Below are 24,946 nucleotides of genomic sequence, written 5' to 3' on the forward strand. Positions count from 1 at the left end.
AATCGGGCTTTGCTCTGATACCCTTGTCAGACCCAAGAAAATTCAGAGCCAAAAAATGGAATTCTCCCCTCTCTCTCACAATCTGTTGGGCGCCGCAAGACTCGGAAAAAATTAGGGTTCTAAGCTACTAAGACAATAATTTGGTTCTTGTTGCCCTTCTCATTAGTCTCGCTGGGTTATATACTCCCGAGCGGATCCAAAGCATCAGTTTTAACCTCATTACAGCTTAGATTCAGCATCCAGGTAAAAGTAAACGAGCATCAGCTCTTAAACAAAAATTACATGACAGTGAATAAGAGAACAATGAATCGCCACCGTCGAATCCCGCTGTAAATACAAATCTTCGCATCTCCACCGTTCATTCTCATTAAATGACGTCAGCCAAACGGTATCACCATTCTTCAGACTTTCTTCAGTTATCTCTGAACTTCTGAACTTTTCTTCAGATATCTCTGAAATCTCCACTTCTGACAGACGGTCCACCGCCGGACCGCGACGATGCACCACCGCACCGCCCGACCAGCGCCGAGGCACTACCGCACTGCTGCCCACGGCCAGGCGCGGGTCCAGCCGCCTCCGACCGCCACCACAGCGCCTCCACTGCCTGCAGGGACGCCACCGCTACCCGCCCGGCTACCTCCGTTGCCGCCGCCAACACGCGAGTCTCCTCCTCCCTGATCGAGATCGAGTCGACACACATACACCACCAACCACCGGCCGGCCGCCGCGCGCCGGTGAGCAGGATGGGGAGGCCGCCGTGCTGCGACAAGGTTGGGGTGAAGAGAGGGGCCATGGACGCCGGAGGAGGACCTGATGCTGGTCTCCTACATCCAGGAGCACGGCGCCGGCAACTGGCGCGCCGTGCCGACCAACACCGGTACGTGTTCTTGTGTGTTCTTGATCGATCGATCGGCGTTGGGTTGCGAGATCTGAGATTTTTGCATGTTTGATCCTGCGTGTGTGCAGGGCTGATGCGTTGCAGCAAGAGCTGCCGGCTCCGGTGGACGAACTACCTCCGGCCGGGGATCAAGCGGGGGAACTTCACCGAGCAGGAGGAGAAGCTCATCGTCCACCTCCAGGCTCTCCTCGGCAACCGGTGATTTTTCTTTTCTTGGTTTTATGGTTGCTTTGATTGCTTTGTCCATGGCGTCCATGCCTGAGTGGGTTGCTGGCTGGCTCTGGCTGTGTGTGTAGATGGGCGTCCATGGCATAAGAGGATTCTGAACTGATGCATAAGAGTGTCTTGCATTTGCAGTTCTCTACCATAATCGTGGTCCACAACATAGCCATGCTTTCTGAATACTTTCAATGGATAATCAACGAAGCTCTACACTACAAATTTCTGCAATGACAGGTACTATTATTTTTTGTCTGAATTTTGCTTTGCTTGCTACCTTTATTTTACCTGCAGACAATTTATATTTGGCCTGTGATAATACTCTATTGTAGTGTATGTACTAAAAGGTGTTTTTATTCTATTTAATTAGGAGGGATCATATGGAGGTTAGTTTATCAACATTCTAAAGTATCAATATTGATGCTCATGATTTTGTTAACTATTGTTTATCACTGATTCTCTTTCATGCCCAATAGGTGATTTCACCAATGAAAGATGGAACATTTATTGATTGGGATATTGTTGACAATATATGGAATCATGCTTTCAGGTGAGTTGCTTTATCTATTTGATGCAGATCTGAGTAATTTTGTGCCAAAAGTGCACGCCCAAAATGCTGGCCACACTTGTGGCAAAACTTGTCTGAAAAATAAATCTATGACATGAGAGGCACTAGAGTAACAAGGTTTGGCACACTGCTTATGTGGTTCACCAAACACTTGCTCGTTGCCGTAAAAGGCCGAACGTGCCTAACTTGTTTCTGGGGAAGTTTGGGATGAACCAAACTCTATCTTTAACATAGTTTCTTTAGAATCAGCAACAAAGTTAATCTTCTATGCCTCTATGGAATCTTTTGGATGTCAGCATGGTTACTGCTTTATGCCCACCATCTTTTCACCTTACATATTTATTTATGCTTTTCAAGTATAATGATAGTGAAATCCCTTCTTATGTGTACAACCGGATAAAGTTGATTAAATACTTGGATTTCCTTTGTATGGCATGGAGATGCAACTACTGAAGTTTTTTGCTTTGTTAGCTTTTATCTTCACACTTGCTCTTCGTTTCAGGCAGCGGCTATTGATCAATCCTGAGGAGCATCCTATGTTGATAGTTGAACCATCTACAAACACAGGGCAGCAAAGAGAGAAGTATGTCCATATATATTCTGTATTTAAATTAATTGTGTTGCTTACTTGTATAGAAAAACATCGCGTATAAGAACTAGCTGATTTATAGCACAATTTTCTTCTATGGCTCTTATCAGTTATGACTGAACTGTATTGGTACCAGGATTTACTGCATGATCAGACATCCTAGGTAGTATATTGTAGATAAAATTCAATTACATGGGAAATTTTCAGGCTGTAGTTGCTCTGTTTGTTGCTAACGAATAATTCAGTCCTATATTCGTCTTCTAGGGTTTTACATTCTTCCTCTCGGGTCCTATATTCATTTTCTGGGCTCCTGTATTTGTTCTCCGAGTCTTTCTCTCGATTCCTATATTCGTCCTCTAGGGTCCTATATCTAAATTTAACAATTCTCAAATCCTTTTTATCATTTTTGTATCGTGGGTTGTCAAAATAAGCAACTATAGTATTTCTACGTAAAACACCCATAAAGGGTATTTCAATCGAAATCCCAAAAACAGGATATTGGTTCTTTCGCTTGCTCTTGATGATACTGTTTCTTCGCATTTTGGCTAACAAATCTGAATTATTTTGAAGAATAGAAGGATAGACAAAATTCAAATGACCATTGGACATGATTCGATCCGGCGTTGAATAATCAAGAATTTCCCTATCTTTTTTAACAAAAGTATCCATTCAGTCGTTCTTTTTATCATGCCATTTTTGTTATTTATCAGTTTTTTTGGAACAAAAACATGGTATTTTCTTAGTTGATGCTTTATGCAGGTATCTACTGACTTTAAAGATCATGAAGGCATAATGCATATATCAGGGCTTTGACATGGTCTTCGTGCAAGAATAAAATGCCATTTTGTGTTTGTCAACAAGTGTTATTTATTTTTTAATCAACAATTGTTTGTCTTACTTCAGGTTCACTGATCTAATGTTTTAGTCTTGCACCTATCACTTGCTAATAATGTTGTAACCTTGCCTTGCACCTATCACTTGCTAATAATGTTGTAACCTTGCTCCTGTCACTTGATAGTATTTCAAATAATTTCCAATATTATTTGTGCAGATTATATAAGGTCGCTTTAAGATTACCTTGTTCAGATTCTTCGGCCGGCCCTATTCTTTACATTATGCATTGGACTATTGAGCCTGGTTGTTTTTGGAGGACCAGGGAGCATGGCTGGAGTATCATCTGGAGGATAACCTGATGTGGATTATTCACTTGGCTTTGTCTTGACAAATAATATATGAGTTATTGCTTGTAAGAGAGGTCAAGAGAGGTCTTATTTTCTGATCTTATCCTAGATTGTATTAAGGACAATTCATGTGGATTAAGGAGAATTCAGAAACAAAATTTGGAACATTTGCTATACTATTTTCTGATCTTATCCTGGGTTGTACCTGAACTTAATATTCTCGGTTGTACCGGTTCATTTCTGAGTTCATTCCCTGAACTTGTTGACTAATTTCAATTTGTGATGTGCCTCAATTTTATATATATATATATATATATATATATATATATATATATATATATATATATATATATATATATATATATATATATATATATATATATCTACCAAAGTTTGGTTTGTTTATGTTATTGGTGCACTGAGATAATTTTAAATTTTTTTGCTGTTAGTTGGTAAATTATGCAGTTATGACATTTTATTATACTAACTAATTTTTATGTGTAGTTTACATTTTATACTTATTTTTTTATACGTGCCTTGCACGTGCACGATTCCTAGTGTATATTAATATATCTGTATAGAACTAATTATTTGATTGGTGAGATAAGAAACACACCTAGGGGTTTTCCGGTTAGCTCTACGAGATGGTGGGCTAGCCGACTTGGGTTTGAAACCTCACTCCTTCTATTTATTTCGTATTAGGCCCTTCACTAATATTCGTGTTTTTTTAATTAGCGAGATGTCATCGACACAATAGCTAATCTATTACTGTAAGTTGGCTCTAGCACTAGCTGCAAAGATAGATGCAGAACATGCTCTTAGATGTGGAATCTACCTCGATCTTGCTCAAGACTTGATCGGAGGCCTTATTCTATTGCCATGAATAACTCCCCCCTCCTTCCCTAATATAATTTTAACTAGAAAACATATTAAACAAGAGATCAGAACAATACTATGCACTTCACTAATACAGATAGAAGATAACAAGAGGATTAAATTAAGAGGATGTGAGATTACTATTGGTTCGATGGTTAAAAATAACATGAAAAAGATGAAGTTGTCTTAAAGAGTTCTACTATATACTACTAACGTGTAAAAGATCTGTCAGGCTGTCGCGCCTTAAAAAATGCCCTCTTACCGAGGATGATTTAGCACTAATCTCTAACCAAAGATAAAGTTTACTACCCAGAAATTACGGAGGATAGGGAAGGTGATCTAGCTACACATGTCTCAAGCCTCTCTCGCAATCCCACTGCCACCATTGTCGGACAGGCCTATTGGGCCTGTTCGGAAGAGCTAGCTGCTGCAGCGCTGCGGCTGCACTGCAGCAGCATCTACAGCGTCTAACGCAGCTAGCTAGCAACAGCGGCTACAATGGACAGCCGAATAACTGGACTGTGGACTGTCCAGTGCAGCCATAACAGCTGCAAAAACAAACTACCGAACAGGCCCATTGGTGGCGGCGGCCACACCTACCCTCGGGAATGAAAATGGCTTGAAAAGGGACAAAAATATCCACTTATATCATATTCGTTTATATTTTTTTAATCGGAATCAGAAACCCCATATAAGAAAATAGAATTTGTCAAATACGAAAGTGGAACGAATATGATAATGAATATTTATCGTAAGTATAAAAATCCCTCAAACCAAGCTTCATATAAATCAATGAAGAGATATAACTTTCTCTAATGTTTTCTAGTAGAACATATCAACATTTACAAATTCTAGCTTTTAATATATAATACCCATGCCCATAACTGAATACATTAGATCAGCATGCGTTTCATGCCCATAACATAACTGAAGAAATCATCAGTTGAAAATCCATTTCTCTTCACAAATCAACAAAGAGATAAAATTTGTAGTATTTTCAAATAGAACATATCAACATTTCTAAATTTTACTAGCTTTTAATAAAACCATTGCCCATAACTGAATACAGTAGATCACCGGTGCCCATACCATAACTGAACAGATCAACATTTGGAAATCCATTTCTCGCAAATTCACATCACATATAACAGATCAAAGTGGGTCACCATGCCCATAACTGAACAGATCACACTAAGGCTGTGTTCGGCACAGCACTCTCCCAACGCGCTACAGTGTTTTGCCCCCGCGCACGCTTTTCAAACTACTACACGGTGTACTTTTTTGCAAAAAGTTTCTATACAAAAGTTGCTTAAAAAATCAAATTAATCCATTTTTGAAAAAAAAATTAGCTAATACTTAATTAATCACGTGTTAATGAACCATTCCGTTTTCCGTGTTACTGTAGCGCGCTGGGAAAACGTCCAAACGAACACAGCCTAATTACACATGCAGTCACATCCTCCCAAACTCAATCACGTGTTTACAAATCACAATAAGATACGAGTGGATCGACTTGTGAACGCACTTATAAACTAAATAAATGGGTTAATCCACATATTGACACTACTATAGAATCGATTTTTGTAGACGAGCCCCCCTCCAACCTGCAAGTGGACCGTAACGTTGTCCGTCTACGATAATATCGATCCCAAAGAAAAACAAGACCCATATAAAAAACAATTTTCACAAATGGGCCTCATGCGAAAATAACCTTATTTTCACATTTGGGCTTGTTAAGTGACCCGCTTGCCGCCAGCCCACCAAGCCGTATGTACACTCTCCTCTTCCTTAAAAAAAATCAAAATCCTATCCTCTCCCCCCCCCTCTCTCTCTCTCCTCTCCTCTCCTTTCATCCCTCATCCTCTCCTCGCCTCACCCTACTCCACCTCCCCTCTACTTCCGACCGGGCACTCCGGAAGGCGATGGACACGTTGGGCCATGACGATTGCGGTGCTGACGGGCTCTCTCGCAGGAGTGGCAGTGTGCATCGACGATGGGAAGGGATGACGACAAGTGCAATTGCAACGATGGGGAGAGCTCGCCGAATCCGCCAGCGGCAGCGACAGTTAGGGTGGATCCAATGGGCTCTCCCTCTCTTGCGTGCTTCCCGCCGCCTCCTCCCCCCCCCCCCCCCGTGCGCGCATGGATCAGGCGGGCTGGGTTCTCCCCCTTTGTGTGGATCCCGCCGCCTCTCCTCTTCCCTCACACATGGTAGGGAGGGAACGACAACCGAGGTGGCATGGAGAGCCCACCAAATCTGCAGATGACACCAGTGGGAGGGTGGATCTGGCAGGCTCTCCCCCTCTTGTGTGGATCATGTCGCCTCTCCTCCCCTGCACATGGATTCAGTGGGCCGGGCCCTCCCCCTCCACGTGGATCCTGCCACCTCTTCCGCCCCTTCATCGCGCATGGATCCGGCGTTGCGCATCGACGGCGAGGAGGAGAAACAATGACTACGGCAACGGTGGCCGGGAGAGCTTGCTGGATTTTCTGGCGGCAGCGACAGGAGGGGCGATGGGAGACATGGAGACCGGGAATGGCATCGGCGGTGGCAATGATGATGATCGTTGTCACACCCTGAAGTTCTCCTCCCAAGCCTAAAATTTAATTTATAAATGACCCTAAGAAAATGCCGGTGCAAATCAAGAGAAAACCCTAAGAAAGTAATACAAATAATAATCGAATCTGGCATGTGGAATTTTTCTTGAGTTCTACATGTCGAAATTCACTAACAGGATTTTTAGTGGAATTTTCAGAGCCCTAGAATTTTAACCAATTAAAATTGAGCAAGCAATATTTTAATTCCAGGGAAAATCCTTTTCTTCCTTTTTCTTTTTCTTTTTCCCCCTTTTCTTTTCGAGTGGGCCGCCGGCCCATTCTCCTTCCTCCTCTCCCCTCCGCTGGGCCGGCCGAATGCCAAGGCCCAGCTAGGCCGGCCGCCTCCCTCCTCCCACCCGGGACGCCAACAGGTGGGCCCCCACCTGTCGGGCCCGTCTCCTACCTCGCGCCCGCGCCGCTGCGCCCGCAACCGCCGCCGCGCCCACGCCTCCGCCTCCTCCGGGCCACGTCGGTCACGCCCGCGCATGCGCCGCACCTCCCGCGCCCACTCCCCTCTCTCTCCCGCCCGCGCCCGCGCCCGAGATGGCCGGGATTCGATTTTCGAATCCAGCCTCTCTCTCTCCTCTCCCACTCCCCCACGTTGGCCGGCGGAATCTCGCCCCTACCGGCCACGTCCGAGACTCCCCTCCCCTATTTAAGCTCCGCCGTCGCCCCCTCTCTCTTTTTCCCCATTTCGCCGAACTCCCTCGTGCTCCCCATCGCTCCCGCGCCGTGCACCCACCCGCCGCCGCCTTTCCCGCCACTCCGGCCGCCGCTAGCCGCCGCTAGGCTCGCCGCCGCACCGCGCCGTCGCCGCCGTCGGGTTCGCAAGGACGAACTCCACCCCGTCCGCCCTTCCTCTGTTGGGATTCGTCGCCGGAATTCGCATCCCCTCGCGCTCCGGTGAGTTCTACCTCTACCGCCGCCTTCGGCCATGGATGCCGGCCATCGTGGTTCATCTCCCTCTCTCTAATCTCTCTCTCCTCCTTCCTTAGGGCACCCCGAAGCCCGTCCGCCGGCTGCCGTCATCCTCCCGTGGCTTGCCGTCGCTGTTCGCCGTCGTCTTCCACCGCGCCGGCCACCCTCGGTGAGGCGTCCTCTCCCCTCTACTCCCCGCCCTCTCCTTCCTAGCCGCCGCTTAGCGCCACCGCCTTCACGTCGCCTTTGCGCCGCCGCCTTCGCCGCCGGTTGCCGTCGCCGGCAACGCGTGCGCGCGCGCCGTCGCCATCGCCGTGGCCGGTCGGCCGGCCTTGAGCCGAGCCGAGCCGGGTCGCCGCCGCCCGTCCGATCAGCCCCGGGAGCGATCTGGGCCGTCGGTCCCATGGACCGGCGGTGGACCACCCGCGTGGTCCCGGTCCACGGTGGACCGCCCCCCCTTGAGCCGCTGCCGAGTGGGGCCCACGTGCCGGCGCCCCTTTTCCCTCTCTCCCGAGCCGCTGACCGGTGGGCCCCGCATGTCGGCGCCGCGCCCCCCTTGATGACGTCAGCCCTGGGAATTATTGCGCAATAAATTATTTAAGGACTTTTTGTTATAGTAATAAACACAGTGAATCTTCTAAAATTCATAACTAATTCATCCGAGCTCCGTTTAAGCCCATTCAAGTCTCAGTAAATCAAGAAAAATGCGTAGAATCCATTAAAAATGGTTTTGTTCTCTGTTTCAGTAGTCTTATAGCCTGTTTGTATTTTTTGCTTTGTATGTCGCCTAGATTCCGGTTCTTCCGACGCTCCGGTGTACTTCGAGATAGTCACCGAGGTTCCTCCAGCTGCAGAGCAAGGCAAGTCATGCCTGTCACTTGAACATGTTGATCCTATATTGCAAATGCTCTATTGTTTTTCTTCAAATACTGCATCGTTTTATAATGTTACTATGGGATGTTTACCTATTGTTACAGCCATGCTATTTTGGTACCCTGCTCCTTTGTTAGCTCGGGTTATAACATGAATAGACGTTGGACTAGGAGTTGCTTAGCCATGCTTAGTTCAACTAGCACACAATGGGGAAATCTCATTTAAAATATAGACTGTAGGTTCATATGATAATGTTGGTTTAGTACCACCGCTTTGGTGTTGGTTAATTAAAATGAATCACATGGTGGGCTGTGGGTGCATGGTTTTGCTTGTCGCACCCATAGCAATTAAGGACCGGTTCGCGGGAAACCCTGGAAGAATTTATCATGCTTACCACAAGTCAGCATGGGCAACGGCTGGGCTTGTAGTGTAGCTTTTCTCTAGCTGACGCATCCAGGCAAGGGTGGGCGTGATGGAGTTTGGATGGGCCCTGCGACGGCCTATGCGGCTTCCGGATTCACCTAGGCACGAGAGGGGACTGCCCGTCGCCCGCTGGGGACGGGGGTGAAACCTGAGGTGTGGTGTGCTTGGCTAGAAGGGGTTATGCAAAGGGTCCTGTCACGGCCTCTTTCCGGTATGTCATGGTGGCATGTCGGCGCACGAAAACGTGTCATGGGGCTGTGTCTTGGGTGTACAGTTGTACACCTCTGATCAGAGTAAAACTATTCGAATAGCCGTGCCCGCGATTATGGGCGGTCAACCAGATTCACCGTGATTAGTCTCACCCTAGTTTAGTCTAATGAAATTGGATAGTATAGGTGGAGGGTTGGGCCTGTTGCAACGTGGGATAGCGTTGGACAGCGGATGATCAATATTAATTAATTATTGCAACTGTTTAATTCTTTCAACTTCTGTTTATAAATGCTCGCTTTATGCAAATGAACCACTCTAGCTCTCCTTTGATAATTCCCTGCATCATACCCCTATTCCGGTATGACTTGCTGAGTACAGTGGGTAGTACTATGTCTTGCTCTATTTTTCCCCAACCCCAGAGTGCGAGTATGTGTCCGATGGCGGGTTCTCCGAGGAGTAGACTTCGTCCGTGCCGTCGAGGGTGCCTGTGGAGTGGTGTTCCCGCTGCAGTTCAAGTCCAGGCTTAGCCCCAGTTATCTTTTGTTTTTCCGCTGCATTTATGTAAGACTTTTATGATGTTTGTAAGACGTGGATCTGAATGTCAACATTGTCGTTTGTGTACCCCGGCCGGTCCTGGACGGGGATTTTAATGCACATTCTGCTTGGAATTCTATTCGGGAATTTCTGGGCGTGACAGTCGTCGGATAGGGAGCATGACAACAATGAATCCTGACAGAGGCGGATCTAGAAAATTGGTCCGTTGGTGTCACAACGTGTCTATCGGTGTCATAGTATGCTAATTATGCTTAGAGCATAATGTTATAGTATATGAATAAGCTGTTTTGTTATAGGTTTTGTCGAAAGTCGTCGGTGTCGGCTGACACCGACGATTATACTGTAGATCCGCCCCTGAACCCTGAGCATGGGAGCAGCAGTGGGATCTACCTAGGGTTTTGGAATTTTATTTGTGCTTTTTGCTGATTAATTTCTTTCCTAAAGCATACGGCATAATTCTCGCGTGAAAATCCCTTTTTGTGCACGGTTGTGCTGTTCATCTGCGAAAGTTTCTATTTTTATTGACATCTAGGGGTAATCGGTTGCTTTCTCCGTTTGCAAAAATACATTTTAGTCGCTTTGAAAAATCGACTCTGTGCTAGTGTGACCACCTTGACTAACCTGAACCTCTTAATTACTTATAAAACTGTAGTGATTTGTAAGCAATTCCGTTTGAACAAATACATCGTACTATTTTAAACAGGTATGTCACACGCATAGGGATGAAAACGGTCGAAAAAATCTTATACTATTTTTTATTTCCAACACCGGAACAAATCTTATGATCGGTGCAAACCGGAAAAAAAACGTTAGAAATTTCCGAACTGTTTTCACCCCTAAGCACGCATACCACGCGCGGTTCCATGTCCCCACGTGTTGACGGCGAACCGGCATTTCCACGTAGTCACTGCAGGCGGGACCCCTCTTTACGAATTACGATCAATGATCTGTGCACAGGAAGCCCAACAACCTCCCGGATCACGATCTCTCACTGACAATGGGGTCCAGGATGAAGTGTGACCCACATATACTAGTACACATGGCCACGTCAGCTCCATTCCCGTCGCGTCACTGCCTCTCGCGACTGCATTTAAATTCACCAAACCAGTGATGAGCCAGCGTGTGCCTCCAACCTCGCGGCACACGTGACACAGACGCTCGCCGCCGACACGGTGACGTCGCCATGGCTGCCGCCGCCGCCGCCGCCTCACTCTCCGTCTCCGACGCCGCCGCTAAGCTGCCCAAACCGGGAGGGCAAGTGCAACGGCGACGCGACAGGGATCGTCCACGCGTGGATGCTGCCGCCTGCACCCGCGACAGCCGCCGTCCCACGCGCGAGAGGTGCTCGACGACGGTGTCCCTCGCCGCGACCGCGACCGCGACAACGGCCACGCCCGTGCGCGCGCCGGTCCGGACGCGGGCGCCCATGGGGCAGCGGAAGGGCGCGGACATCGTCGTCGAGGCGCTGGAGCGGTGCGGCGTCCGCGACGTGTTCGAGTACCCGGGCGGCGCGTCAATGGAGATCCACCAGGCGCTGACGCGGTCGCCGGTGATCCGCAACCACCTGCTCCGCCACGAGCAGGGGGAGGCCTTCGCGGCGTCCGGGTACGCGCGCTCGTCGGGGCGGCCGGGCGTCTGCGTCGCCACCTCCGGCCCGGGCGCCACCAACCTCGTGTCCGCGCTCGCCGACGCCCACCTCGACTCCGTCCCGCTCGTCGCCATCACGGGGCAGGCCCCGCGCCGCATGATCGGCACCGACGCGTTCCAGGAGACGCCCATCGTCGAGTTCACCCGCTCCATCACCAAGCACAACTACCTAATCCTCGACGTCGACGACATCCCCCGCGTCATCAACGAGGCCTTCTTCCTCGCGTCCACGGGTCGCCCCGGCCCGGTGCTCGTCGACATCCCCAAGGACATCCAGCAGCAGATGGCCGTGCCGTCCTGGGACGCGCCGATGCGCCTCCCGGGGTACATCTCCCGGCTGCCGAAGCCGCCGGCCGCCAACCTGCTCGACGAAGTCATCCGCCTCGTCGGCGACGCCGAGAGGCCCGTCCTCTACGTCGGCGGCGGGTGCTCCGCGTCGGGCTACGAGCTGCGGCGCTTCGTGGAGCTGACGGGCATCCCGGTGACGACCACCCTCATGGGCATCGGGAACTTCCCCAGCGACGACCCGCTCTCGCTGCGGATGCTCGGGATGCATGGCACTGTGTACGCCAACTACGCCGTCGACAACGCCGACCTCCTCCTCGCGCTCGGCGTGCGCTTCGACGACCGCGTCACCGGCAAAGTCGAGGCGTTCGCGAGCAGGGCCAAGATCGTGCACGTCGACATCGACCCGTCGGAGCTCGGGAAGAACAAGCAGCCGCACGTCTCCATCTGCGCCGACGTCAAGCTCGCCCTGCAGGGCATGAACGCGATGCTGGAAGAACAGAGCGCCGCCGCCGCGCGCAAGAACCTCGATTTCAGCGCGTGGCGCTCGGAGCTGGAGAAGAAGAAGGTCGAGTTCCCACTGGGCTACAGAACGTTCGGCGAGGAGATCCCGCCGCAGTACGCCATCCAGGTGCTCGACGAGGTCACCAACGGGGAGGCCATCGTCGCCACGGGCGTCGGGCAGCACCAGATGTGGGCGACGCAGCACTACACCTACAGGAGGCCCAGGCAGTGGCTCTCGTCCGCCGGGCTGGGCGCCATGGGCTTCGGCCTGCCTGCCGCCGCCGGCGCCGCGGTGGCCAACCCGGGCGCCACCGTGGTCGACATCGACGGCGACGGCAGCCTCCTGATGAACATCCAGGAGCTCGCCATGGTCCGCGTCGAGGACCTGCCGGTGAAGGTGATGGTGCTGAACAACCAGCACCTGGGCATGGTGGTGCAGTGGGAGGACAGGTTCTACGACGCCAACAGGGCGCACACCTACCTCGGCAACCCGGCGGCGAACGGCGGCGGCGAGGTGTACCCGGACTTCGTGACGATCGCCGGAGGCTTCGGCATCCCGGCGGCCCGCGTGACGAGGAAGGGCGAGGTCCGCGCCGCCGTCGAGGAGATGATGGCGGCGCCGGGGCCGTACCTGCTGGACGTCGTCGTGCCTCACCAGGAGCACGTGCTGCCGATGATCCCCAGCAATGGCGCTTTCAAGGACATTATCGTCGACGGTGATGGCCGGAGTTCGTATTAGTTCTGAACTTCTAATATATGGGACTATCCGTACATTTATCGTCTAAAAATGTGTTATCTATAAATATAGTACCATAGTAATGTAATTACATTGTAACTATATATAATTGTTCTATAACTTTCGTTAGTTTTGAACCACTCCTTTTCTCAATGGACTAAGCAGTGTTGTGCTGATTGTGGCATCCAAGAGGCAAAGCTCAAATAAATTCATGTGGTGTATGATGTTGCCGTCGGAATGTTCTCTGCTCTCGTTGCTAAAAACTTAGAGTAAACATTTGAAATCTTTTCATATATCTACTAGTAATGTTCCCGTGCTAACGCTACGGTCTCACTTGAATGGCTTGCTACCAAAACCAGAAATTGATAAGCAGTAATATAGGTGATATAGCAGGAAAAGATACCATGTCAAAATGCATATAAATATTATTACAAATTTGGTCATTGACATAATACTACATTTCATCAGAGTTACTGGTGAAAAATAATGTCTCGCGGTTATAAAGACAAGGCAACAAAGATAATAAATGGATGAATTCGTATCATTGAAAATAAACCCTTGTTTTGCCGCCCAAGTCGTTGAAGATGGTAATTGATGGCTTTGTTGCATTATTTAACCTCCCTTTCTATGATCAAGTCCTAAGCAATCATCATAAATATGGAAGGCACGTGGATTAAAATCTGGGTAAACAATTCGAAAGGATTAAAAAAATGAAATGGCGATTAAGACCTGAGTCCTAGTAAAAAGCAACCAAGAGATTCGTCTGCTGGACATTCTGTAGAATATATCTTTCAACATTAAGCTAGCACCTATAAAAATGACAATACCAAAAAATGTAGTAGCAGACCACTTAGTTTGTTTCATGTAGAAGTAGTGATGTCATTAGACTAATATATAAGACACCTAATATATATACCTGTATTAAAAAGTGAACTCCAAATCAATTGTCTTGTGTTTGTGAGCTGAATCAAGAAGCTCATGGAATAGCAATAAGTGGAATAGTCACACGGGAAAAAAATAAGTGTGTGCTTATTGCTTACGTTACAGCAACATTTGATAGTGCCCTCATATATTTTTGCAAGCAAAAAATATATAACAACTATATAATCCTATCCACAAAATGTAATACTTAAATTACATACTTCATTTTTTACCATATTTCTTATGAAAAGCAAGTCCGTGAGGAAATCGTCTTTAAGAAATGTTGGTACATCTTAGGAAACAACGAAATACAAAAAAAAAGCAATTATCTTTAAGAAAAAAATAGAACATGTATATAGGTGCTAACATTCACCAATCAACATGTATAAATCCTAAATCATGTTGAGATCTCCAAGCTCAATACAGAAAGGAAAATATATAACATAAATGAAAAAGCAAAATTCTATTTCAGATTTAGCTACCTTTTGAGGTAGAGAACTACTGCTCTTGGTCTCTTTGGCTTCATTGACATACGGTGCAACAAACGCAAATAATGATCTTGCTTCATCATGAGACAATGGCTACAAAAATGAAAGACGGTGCAACATACGCAAACAAGTACTGATAATCCTGCATATAACATATTCGGGGTGCTACTTATGGTCAAAGCATTATTCAACTACTGGCAGCTTCAATAATCATTCATATGCTATGCCATCCAGACCAATCTGAATTATGTTTGCTAAAACCTGAACACAAGTGAATGAAACACAGAAGTGGCATTCACGGTTTTACACGCTAGACTGTAAAGACTAATAATCAGTAAGTAAAGAATCCACAGTTAATCTTCCCTGAACAGAACCAAGTGCATCTAAAATAGCAGATGCGCATTTATCTTCAAGGTAAGATCCTTCAGGTGTCAAAGTTAACCAAAATTCACAAGCAGCACTTAAGTAATATAGCTTGTGAATTTGTGGTTTTAATAGCCAGCTGTTCCAAATGTTTCAGTAACTAAAGATCCACAGTTAATCTTCCCTGGACAGAACCAAGTGCATCTAAAACAGCAGATGCACATTTATCTTCAAGCTAAGATCCTTCAGGTGTCAAAGTTTAACCAAAATCGACACCGCCAGTTCGAACATAAAATGAAAAGGTAGATTTTTGTAGATTACTGTAATGCAACAATTCACAAGTAAACATGCAACAATTCACAAGTAAACAAAGTTTAGTTTTTTTTTATCATGCAGTCAACATTTGCTACAGGTGGCTAAAAGCACCTGAAAATTAACAGCATGAAGAATTCAATTATTCTGCTAACAAGTAGCTCTGACCTGGGGCACTCCTGCCGGATCCAATGCACGACAACCAGGCATTAATCCTTTGCAAAACCCAACCAAGCAAGCATCAGGCAAGAATCTAGAAGCAGCCATTATCAAGAAGAACGGCAGAACAGTGAGGATTGGAAGCAACTCTTCCAGTGTTTGATTTAATTTCCACTGAATATCTATTTCAACTTGATTAGATAATCCCCCGTATCATACTTCCCATTCTCCAAATTGAGCACTACCAACAGGCCATCTCAATTTCCACCGAAACCCAAATGATGTAACAGTCAAACCATAGCCATAAACACTCAAATCACAACCGAGAAAGAATAGGCAATGCGGAGCTGAATTCTCATTGTCAAGGCGGAAGATGGTCAGGCGCTTCCAGCGGACGACAGTGAGGAGGCCCCGGCGGTCATCCCAGGCGAAGAGGTTGGCGCCATTGGTCTTCCCGATGACGACGACGGTCTCGAGCCCGGGGAGGCAATGGAGGTTGACATGGAGGCACGGAGTAGATGGGTGATGCGGGCGGCGGCGCCGGTCGGGGTAGATCGGCGATGCAGGCCACGATAGGGCGCGATGGAGAATCGGCGATGCTGGTTTCGGCGTCGGTCGGCGGCGGTTGGCGTGAGGGGCGAGGCGGCGTCGCGGGTGGCGAGGAGGCGTCGCGATGGCGGGGCGTCGGCGGCGTGAGGGTGCAGCGTCGGTGGCGTGAGGGTGCAGCGTTGGCAGAGCTGGGTGAGTGCGAGAGAGAGGAGGGCAGAGACGGGGTTCTCGGCGTGATTGGGTTACGCGCGTGAGGGAAGGGGAGAGGAGGAATGCAGGCAGGTGTGGGTGCCAAGCGCGTGCGGAAGGGAGAGGGTCCACGACGATCTCGAACCATTGGATTCGATCATTCTTGACCATCGGATTTGATGAATGAGGTTTGTAGGAGTGTAGTTGGTGAATTATAGGTTAGATATGACAGCAATCTATACAAGATCTGCTTCAAATGAGTTGATTTACTTTAAACTATCCACATTGCAGCCATCAGTTAGCATAGTCAGCCATCAGTTAGCGTTAGCCATCATAGTTGCCTATCTTTCCTACTCTTATGTTTCTTATTTCAGTTAGGGAAGACGATGATTAGTGTTAGCTGTTTTTTCTCCATCTTTTGTTCTTTCTGTACGTTCAAGGAAAACGGAACTCCCTTGTCCGGGAAAGCGTTTTGACGCACTCATCAGGTTGTTTTCACCGACAGAGCTCGTTGTCGTTGTTTATCTTTCTATCGGGACCACACCGTTGCCATCCACATTTATGTTGTTTTGGAATTTTTTCGTTGCCAACCTCCACCATATATATGGATGAGTCATATCGTGGGACACATCCTACCACCTTCCTCACCGCTGTTTTGGTCATCATAGCACTAGTGCCCATTTTTTCTCTCCCTATGTTTCTCACCTTCAGCTAGGGAGGATGATGCTAACTGTTAGGCACTATTCTTTCCTGGCCCATCTCAACCATGCTCCTGAACCGCTCAAAATACCGAGACCGTAGAAATATGAATAGAACATGAAAGAACTAATTTATGTCAATGAAACGGGTACCCGTTCAGAATTAATGGATCATATTTTCAACTATGGGCTAAAATAAGTTTTTTTATTTTCTAGCTAATTTCAGTTTTTTTCATTTACAATAATAGTTTTAGCACTATTTGGTCAGCTAAAAAATTTTAACTTATATTTTTTTCTCTGTGTTGAATTATTTATATCTAAATAAAAAATGAGGATTTAGTTATATAATTTCCATGATATTAAAATATCGTTCGAACAAGCCTATTTGTAGTTTTATGTTGTTTTTTATGTGATTATATTTTCTTCAGTTTTATGTTGTTATTTCTATAATTATATTTTCTTCATCATTTATACCTAAATGTGAAATATAATTTAAGATTTATTTTATGTGAATGAATGCTACTTCATCTATTTCAGGTTATAAAATTTTTTAATATTACTCACATTTATATAAATCCATTTATATAAATGCTAATAAGAATCTGTTACAAAAGCATTATGCTAGTCTATTCTCAAACTAGGAGGCCAAAGTTCGATCGATGGTAGCTCGTCCATGGTCGAACCCATCCATTCCAGAAGGTCGGACCTGTCAGAGCACCGTGGCACCCCGTGCGACGACGCGACTGTGGTCTGTGGGCCCCCACCCTCTCAAAACCCTCACGCCACTGACATCTGGGCCCCACCCCCTACTTTTCTCTCCCCCCTCGCTCTCCCATCCACGCGCGCGGAGTGGGACCCACCACCCAGGCGTTCGCCCTTATCGTTGCGCGAGCCCTTCTTCTTCCTCCTCTCTCTCTCTCTCTCTCTCTCTCTCTCGCCAACCAATCTCCTCCCCCCTCCTTTCCTCCTCCTCCCGAACCACCGGAATCCGACGCGGCGCCGCCGCGCCACCCCGTTCCGCCGGCTCTCTTCCTCACCTCTCCTCCCCAGGAGATCGTCAATCTCCTCGGTAAGCAAGCAAGCACTCGGGTGGTTCGAGCTGTGCCCTGCGATCGATCCCCTTGCGGAGTTGCGACGCGAATATGGTGTCTAAGTTTGATGTTACGTTAGGGTTTGGTTGGTTCGTTTGCGGCGGTGTTGGTGCCTCGTGTGTGATGTGTGTGTGTGTGTGCGGGGGTTAATTTGGTTCGTTCGTGGATGGGGGGGCTGATCTGGCATCGTGACGGTGTCGGTGTTAATTGTTAAACCTTTTTCATTTCTGTTCCTTAACTTTTGCCGTGATGGGGGTGATCTTGGAGCGCTGCGCTGGTGTAAATCGGGCTAGATTTTGGAGGAACGTCACAGTGAAATTCGTCAATAATCGTGTCGTTTTCCTGTCGAATTTTTGGCGCACGGTTTGATGCTGTTGGGGACCTAACCTAACCTCGTGTTCTTGATGCGATGCAGGTCAGGTGTTTGATCGATTGCCTGTGGGAAGCATATGGGCGGTTAGATTCGTGAAGTTGAGAGGAATCAGAAGACGGGAATTGTTTGAGGGGACTGAATTTGATCTGGAAAATGGGGTGGTTTCGGGCTGCGTCCGGATTGGCTCGGGTGGCGCTGAGGAGGAACCTGGCGCGTGCTCCGGCGAACCCTTTTGCCGGTCCTGCGCCACGGTACTTCCACTCCACCCGCCCCCGGCGGTTCGCCGCTCCTGTGCCCCGCGCCGTGCCGCTCTCGCGCCTCACCGACAGCTTCCTTGATGGCACCAGCAGCGTGTACCTTGAGGAGCTCCAGAGGGCGTGGGAGGCTGATCCCACCTCTGTCGACGAGTCCTGGGACAATTTCTTTCGGAACTTTGTCGGGCAGGCTGCAACTTCGCCTGGCATATCTGGGCAGACAATTCAGGAAAGCATGAGGTTGCTGCTTCTTGTGCGAGCGTACCAGGTGAGTGGTCACCTGAAGGCTAAGCTTGATCCTCTCGCGCTAGAGGAGCGGCCTATCCCTGATGTTCTGGACCCTGCGTTCTATGGGTTCTCTGAGGCTGATCTGGACCGGGAGTTTTTTCTTGGTGTGTGGAGGATGGCTGGGTTCTTGTCGGAGAATCGCCCTGTGCAGACACTCCGTTCTGTGTTGGAGCGGCTTGAGCAAGCTTACTGTGGTACCATTGGGTATGAGTACATGCACATACCTGACAGGGAGAAATGTAATTGGCTGAGGGATAGGATTGAGACGGTCAATGCAAGGGAGTACTCCTACGACCGTCGCCAGGTCATGCTTGATAGGCTCATGTGGAGCACTCAGTTTGAGAGCTTCTTGGCACAGAAATGGACGACCGCCAAGCGGTTTGGTCTTGAAGGTGCGGAGACACTGATCCCTGGCATGAAGGAGATGTTTGACAGGGCAGCTGATCTTGGTGTAGAGAGCATTGTGATTGGTATGCCACACAGAGGTAGGCTGAATGTCTTGGGAAATGTCGTGAGGAAGCCCTTGCGACAGATCTTCAGTGAGTTTAGTGGTGGTACCAAGCCTGCCGAAGAAGGGGAGGGCTTGTATACAGGGACTGGAGATGTCAAATACCATCTAGGAACTTCATACGATAGGCCTACCAGAGGTGGAAAGCATATCCATCTGTCTCTGGTTGCAAACCCAAGTCATTTGGAAGCAGTCGATCCTGTTGTTGCTGGGAAGACCAGAGCAAAACAGTACTATTCTAATGATCTTGACAGGACCAAGAATTTAGGAGTCTTGTTGCATGGTGATGGAAGCTTCTCAGGGCAGGGTGTAGTGTATGAAACCCTGCATCTCAGTGCTCTTCCAAACTACACTACTGGTGGGACAATTCACATTGTGGTCAATAATCAGGTTGCTTTCACTACTGATCCAAGGGCAGGGAGGTCTTCGCAGTATTGCACAGATGTTGCTAAAGCATTGGATGCTCCAATTTTCCATGTGAATGGTGATGACTTGGAGGCAGTGGTTCATGTCTGTGAGCTTGCTGCGGAGTGGCGGCAAACATTTCATTCTGATGTTGTGGTGGATATTGTATGCTACCGCCGGTTTGGGCATAACGAGATTGATGAGCCTTCCTTCACCCAGCCTAAAATGTACAAGGTATACATTTTTTTTCTTACCTGATTAAGTCCAGCATGATGCCATGATTTATGTTTCTTTCGTCTGAATATTCATTTCAGTCCTGTTCTTTAATCCTGTATGATGTCTCCAGAACTAGTTTATCTTGATTTCATCCGTAATATTCTCTCTACCATATGAGTGTGAATGTGTGATATCTCAATAACACCATAGAGTTTATCAACTAATAGACAAAAAAAGAGATCAACTTTTGACTTCTGAGTATTTTACCCCATTAAGACCTGGAACAATTTTTTTAATGTGTTCAGAAACTATTGTAAGTTAGAAATGATACTGATTATGGATAATTAAATGCTGGTATTTTCCATGGTACATTTGTTTGTTTACATTTGGATAATTGTTTGTATTTGTATCAGATAATTAGGAACCACCAGAGTGCTCTTGAGATATACCAAAACAGACTTTTAGAATCTGGGAAGATATCCAAGGAAGATATTGATAAGATGCAGAAGAAGGTCAGCACTATCTTGAATGATGAATTCCAAAACAGCAAAGAATATATTCCCAATAAGAGAGACTGGCTCTCAGCTTACTGGACTGGATTCAAGTCACCAGAACAGATTTCACGAATCCGAAATACTGGGTAAACAATTCTTTACTTCTGATTTTTGGACGATTCCTGTGTTTCCCCTCCATGTTTTGAGTAAGTAGCTTTATTGCAATCATGCAGTGTCAAGCCAGAGATTCTAAAACGTGTTGGAGAAGCCATGACTACTCTGCCTGAAAATTTCAAGCCCCACAGGGCTGTCAAAAAGATTTTTGAGCTGCGTCGTCAGATGATTGAGACGGGCGAAGGCATTGATTGGGCTGTTGGTGAAGCACTTGCTTTTGCAACTCTTATAATTGAGGGAAACCATGTTAGGTTAAGTGGTCAGGATGTTGAGAGGGGTACATTCAGCCACCGCCATGCTGTTATCCATGACCAGGAAACTGGAGAGCAATACTGTCCGCTTGATAATCTTGTTATGAATCAAGATGAGGAACTATTTACTGTAAGCAACAGGTATGAATTATGATCCACCGACACATTATAGTTTGGATGTTTTTTTATATCGTGCAAGTTTAGCTTATGAATTGTGCAAGTATAGGTGACCAACAAATAAGAAAAAAGAAATCAGGTGATTGGCAAATAGCAAAGCTGTTGTTGGTTATGTAAGTGGCTGTCCCACTTGTACATGTACACACACAACACAAGTACATATGTTATCACTGCTCATCAAATATGCCTTGAGCTAGTTGCAAACTTTCAAATTTCAGATCACCATCCTTAGCCTTTGCACGCATATCAGGGCGCTTTGGACGGCTAAGATAGCACATGCCCTAATCCCACATGTGACATGGTAGTACAAGTAGGTTTTTGTGCTACTCCATTTTTACTAAAACTTCTATCTGAAATGCTTAAGGTTCGACTTGTTAGCCTTGGGAGTTCTACTGCCAATTTATCTGCTGATCATGACACTAGTAATTTGAGCAGCCCACATATTGCTGCTAGGTATGAGGTGCTGTAGGCACATGTAACATGTATGAGATCATTGCTGGGATATTAAATAAGCTTTATTTTCGTGCATTGTAAGTACTGAGATGATGGAGATAATTCTCGGCAATAAATATTTTGATTTTTTTTTATTTAAAAGGTTGGTTTTTACATCTCACAATTTTCTCAAACTGTGCAAAAAATAATTTGAAGCGAAATAGAAAATTTAACCAAGGTCTACATCATGTTAACTTACAAATTTAGTAAGTAATAATTAAGTTAAATCAGCCTTTTGATGTTCTCTATGGAGTCTACTTCGATAGGTGATACTGCCTCCACTTCATTCATGATTATTATGGTTTAATCCAGATTTATTGTTACATGATCTGGTACTATTTGAACTTATGGGATGCCTCCACTTCATTCATGATTATTTCTTTCCTTTATGGTTGATCTGGTTTTGTTGTTACATAATCTGATGTATTCAAGAATCTTAACAGTTCCCTGTCAGAGTTTGCTGTTTTGGGCTTTGAATTGGGCTATTCCATGGAGAATCCAAACTCACTGGTTTTATGGGAAGCCCAGTTTGGTGATTTTTCCAATGGAGCTCAAGTGATATTTGATCAGTTTCTGAGTAGTGGAGAGGCAAAATGGCTCCGCCAGACCGGTCTTGTCGTTTGCCTTCCTCACGGATATGATGGTCAGGGGCCTGAACATTCCAGTGCAAGGTTGGAGCGTTTCCTTCAGGTACCATTTTTCTGTTTCTGACTGCAGAAATGTCGTCACTAGTATCTTGTGTTAGTATTAGTTGCATTATCTTATCATCTGTTGACATAAAAGGAACACAACATAACAGCACTGCTTTTCACAGTGTTGCTTTCTCATAAACTGTGTTGGCATTGCCATAGTTCTACAGTTCATATATTTTGTATAATATATGCTGATGCCATGTGGTGATACAAAGTTGCGGACTTTTAACACTTCACTGAAAATTCAGCATTTTTTTTGTTTTTGTTTGTTTATTAGTTTTCCTTTTGTCATAACTTGATGACTGCGCATAGAAATATTCCGCACTGTGACTAACCATATTATATTGTACTAACTCTACTTTTGACTTGGAAACTGCACCACATCATCCATTTGTACATCATTTATTCTGCAAGGTAATGGTTGTACACATATGAGAAATCCATGTCATGGATGATTGTAGTTCCCCTACACTTCAGAAATTGTCTGTCTGGCAAAACTAGAAAGAAATATATGACTAGAAGAACTTTTTTTGGCTGTACTATGAACTTATTTCCCAATCTGATGCGTGTGCTGATTTTTTAAATTATCTACATCTTTTTTTTAACTTCAATAATTGCATTGTAGATGAGTGATGACAACCCTTATGTTATTCCTGAGATGGATCCAACTCTGAGGAAGCAAATCCAGCAGTGCAACTGGCAAGTTGTGAATGTCACAACTCCTGCAAACTATTTCCATGTCCTGCGTCGCCAGGTGAAGTATCGTCATAGTTTTTTTCTACTTCCCTCCTGCATGACCATCTTCAAGTGCATGAAAGTATGTCTTCTATTTCTAGATTCACCGGGACTTCAGAAAGCCTTTGATTGTTATGTCTCCAAAGAATCTCCTTCGACACAAGGACTGCAAATCGAATCTTTCTGAATTTGATGACCTTGCTGGTCACCCTGGATTTGACAAGCAAGGAACCCGGTTTAAGCGTCTAATTAAAGATCAGAACAACCATAAGGACCTTGAGGAGGGAATCAAGCGTTTAGTTCTCTGTTCTGGAAAGGTAGGCATTTTTTCAACCTGTACAATCGCCGCTTCAAAAAGTCATTATATTACTTATATTTCTATTATTACAGGTATATTATGAGTTGGACGAAGAAAGAAGAAAAAAGGAGCGTGATGATGTTGCTATATGTAGAGTTGAACAGCTCTGTCCATTCCCATATGACCTCATCCAGCGCGAGTTGAAGCGATATCCAAGTATGTTAAAACATGAAATAGATCTTGTTCAAATATCTACTTCAAGTTGCTATATAGAGTACTCTTCTTTATAAAACATGCAAAAGCATCAGTTCATCATTGCACCGAGGAGAGAAATATAGGGTACTCTTATCATCGCATTCAGTGGTGATGATCTAGATGGCATGAGAGCATGGAATATAGAGGATTGCAGCATGCAAGACAAAAGGATCTTATGGAACAGGAGAGGAAATATGGAAATGATAAGAGAACGATAGATACCAGATGAAGCTACCTGCAATCCTATAGCATGGTCCATTAACCCTAAAAGGCTGTAGAGAACTAACTTGTTAGCTAGAACATGTTTTCCAGGCATTAGCATTTTCTAACCCAAGAAGACAGGAATCAGAACAGTAATTTCATTTGTTCTCCTGATGGATCCTGGTAAACAACAAATGAGCTAACAATATACAATCTTTGCTGTTTTGTGCCGTGTAGATGCCGAGATTGTTTGGTGCCAAGAGGAACCCATGAACATGGGGGCGTACAGCTACATCAATCCTCGCCTCCTGACCGCGATGAGGGCGCTTGGTCGGGGCACGATAGACGACATCAAATACGTTGGAAGGGCCCCATCTGCAGCCACCGCAACAGGTTTCTACTCCGTCCATGTGCAGGAGCAAACCGAGCTTGTGCAGAAGGCACTGCAGCGAGACCCTATCAACTCTCCATTTTGAACCTGTAGATTTTATTTGGATAGCCGTGGGTAATCAAACCTTTGATCCAACAGCAAAATTATTGCCTGTGCAGCCATTTGGTGAATAATCCGCTTCGGATGTTTGGTACCGCATGAGAGAAACCATTTGAAACCCATGTTGGGATGCATCATTTTGTGTTTCTTAACATCAAATTAAACCAAGTTGCATCCAATGCTTACTTGAGGAGTAGAAATAAGTCGATGCTGAATACTGATCTTCCATGTTTTTGTGATACTACATTCTTATTACTGCGCCTTTCACCATCCAAGAAGTATGAATTCTTCTTTCAGGCCGTGTTTTTCTGGTATTTTTCAGTCCCTTGCTGCAAGTAGTACCCTGCAACTGCAAGCACTGAAGCACATCATGGTGCTTGCAACTGTATGGAAGGACGGTTCAATGAACCAACCAACCACACAGCCTGACACTTCTGAAGCCCAATGCCCAATTATTCCAGGTACTTGTCATTGATCATGCATCTCACAGCTTCCAAGGTAAGTAAGGGAAGATGCATGTGTTGATTGGCAGGGTGCACCCGATTGTACCAGGCCAGATACACCTCTTTATTATAGGCTGTAAAAGAAAGGTGGCTCAATCAAAGGGTACAGAGTACAGCATATTTTAAGACCTGTTCACTCGTTCAATTCGCTGTTCAGTGTTCAGTTCTCTGTTTGGAACATGGCAATTCATATACGACTTTGAATCTTTGATAAGGATGGTATTGAGCTAATTAACAGAACATATAACTCCCATTATTTTAAATTGAACACACAGAGTAAACAAACAGAT

General features: G+C 46.1%; 3 protein-coding genes across 3 annotated transcripts; all 3 read left to right on the top strand.

The window, feature by feature from the left end:
• The first annotated feature begins 601 nt into the window (after positions 1-601).
• Positions 602-3,634, top strand: LOC4335671 (myb-related protein 306). The gene is given in 7 exon segments (XM_066310168.1): positions 602-785; positions 787-877; positions 967-1,096; positions 1,256-1,503; positions 1,594-1,667; positions 2,188-2,268; positions 3,326-3,634. Coding segments are annotated over 4 exon segments (276 nt in total). The 5' UTR covers positions 602-743; the 3' UTR covers positions 1,269-1,503; positions 1,594-1,667; positions 2,188-2,268; positions 3,326-3,634.
• Positions 3,635-10,978: 7,344 nt separating this feature from the next.
• On the top strand, positions 10,979-13,301 carry LOC4335672 (probable acetolactate synthase 2, chloroplastic). The gene has a single exon (NM_001419255.1). It carries the CDS (start codon positions 11,092-11,094, stop codon positions 13,081-13,083), a length of 1,992 nt encoding a protein of 663 aa, NP_001406184.1. The 5' UTR covers positions 10,979-11,091; the 3' UTR covers positions 13,084-13,301.
• A 4,300-nt stretch (positions 13,302-17,601) lies between these two features.
• Positions 17,602-24,379, top strand: LOC4335673 (uncharacterized). The gene is made up of 9 exons (XM_015780320.3): positions 17,602-17,828; positions 18,266-19,912; positions 20,308-20,534; positions 20,622-20,954; positions 21,926-22,172; positions 22,800-22,928; positions 23,011-23,226; positions 23,300-23,423; positions 23,901-24,379. Exons 2-9 carry the CDS (start codon positions 18,377-18,379, stop codon positions 24,137-24,139), a joined length of 3,051 nt encoding a protein of 1,016 aa, XP_015635806.1. The 5' UTR covers positions 17,602-17,828; positions 18,266-18,376; the 3' UTR covers positions 24,140-24,379.
• Positions 24,380-24,946: the final 567 nt, after the last annotated feature.

This window comes from Oryza sativa, chromosome 4, assembly GCF_034140825.1.
Source record: "Oryza sativa Japonica Group chromosome 4, ASM3414082v1".
NCBI lineage: Eukaryota > Viridiplantae > Streptophyta > Magnoliopsida > Poales > Poaceae > Oryza > Oryza sativa.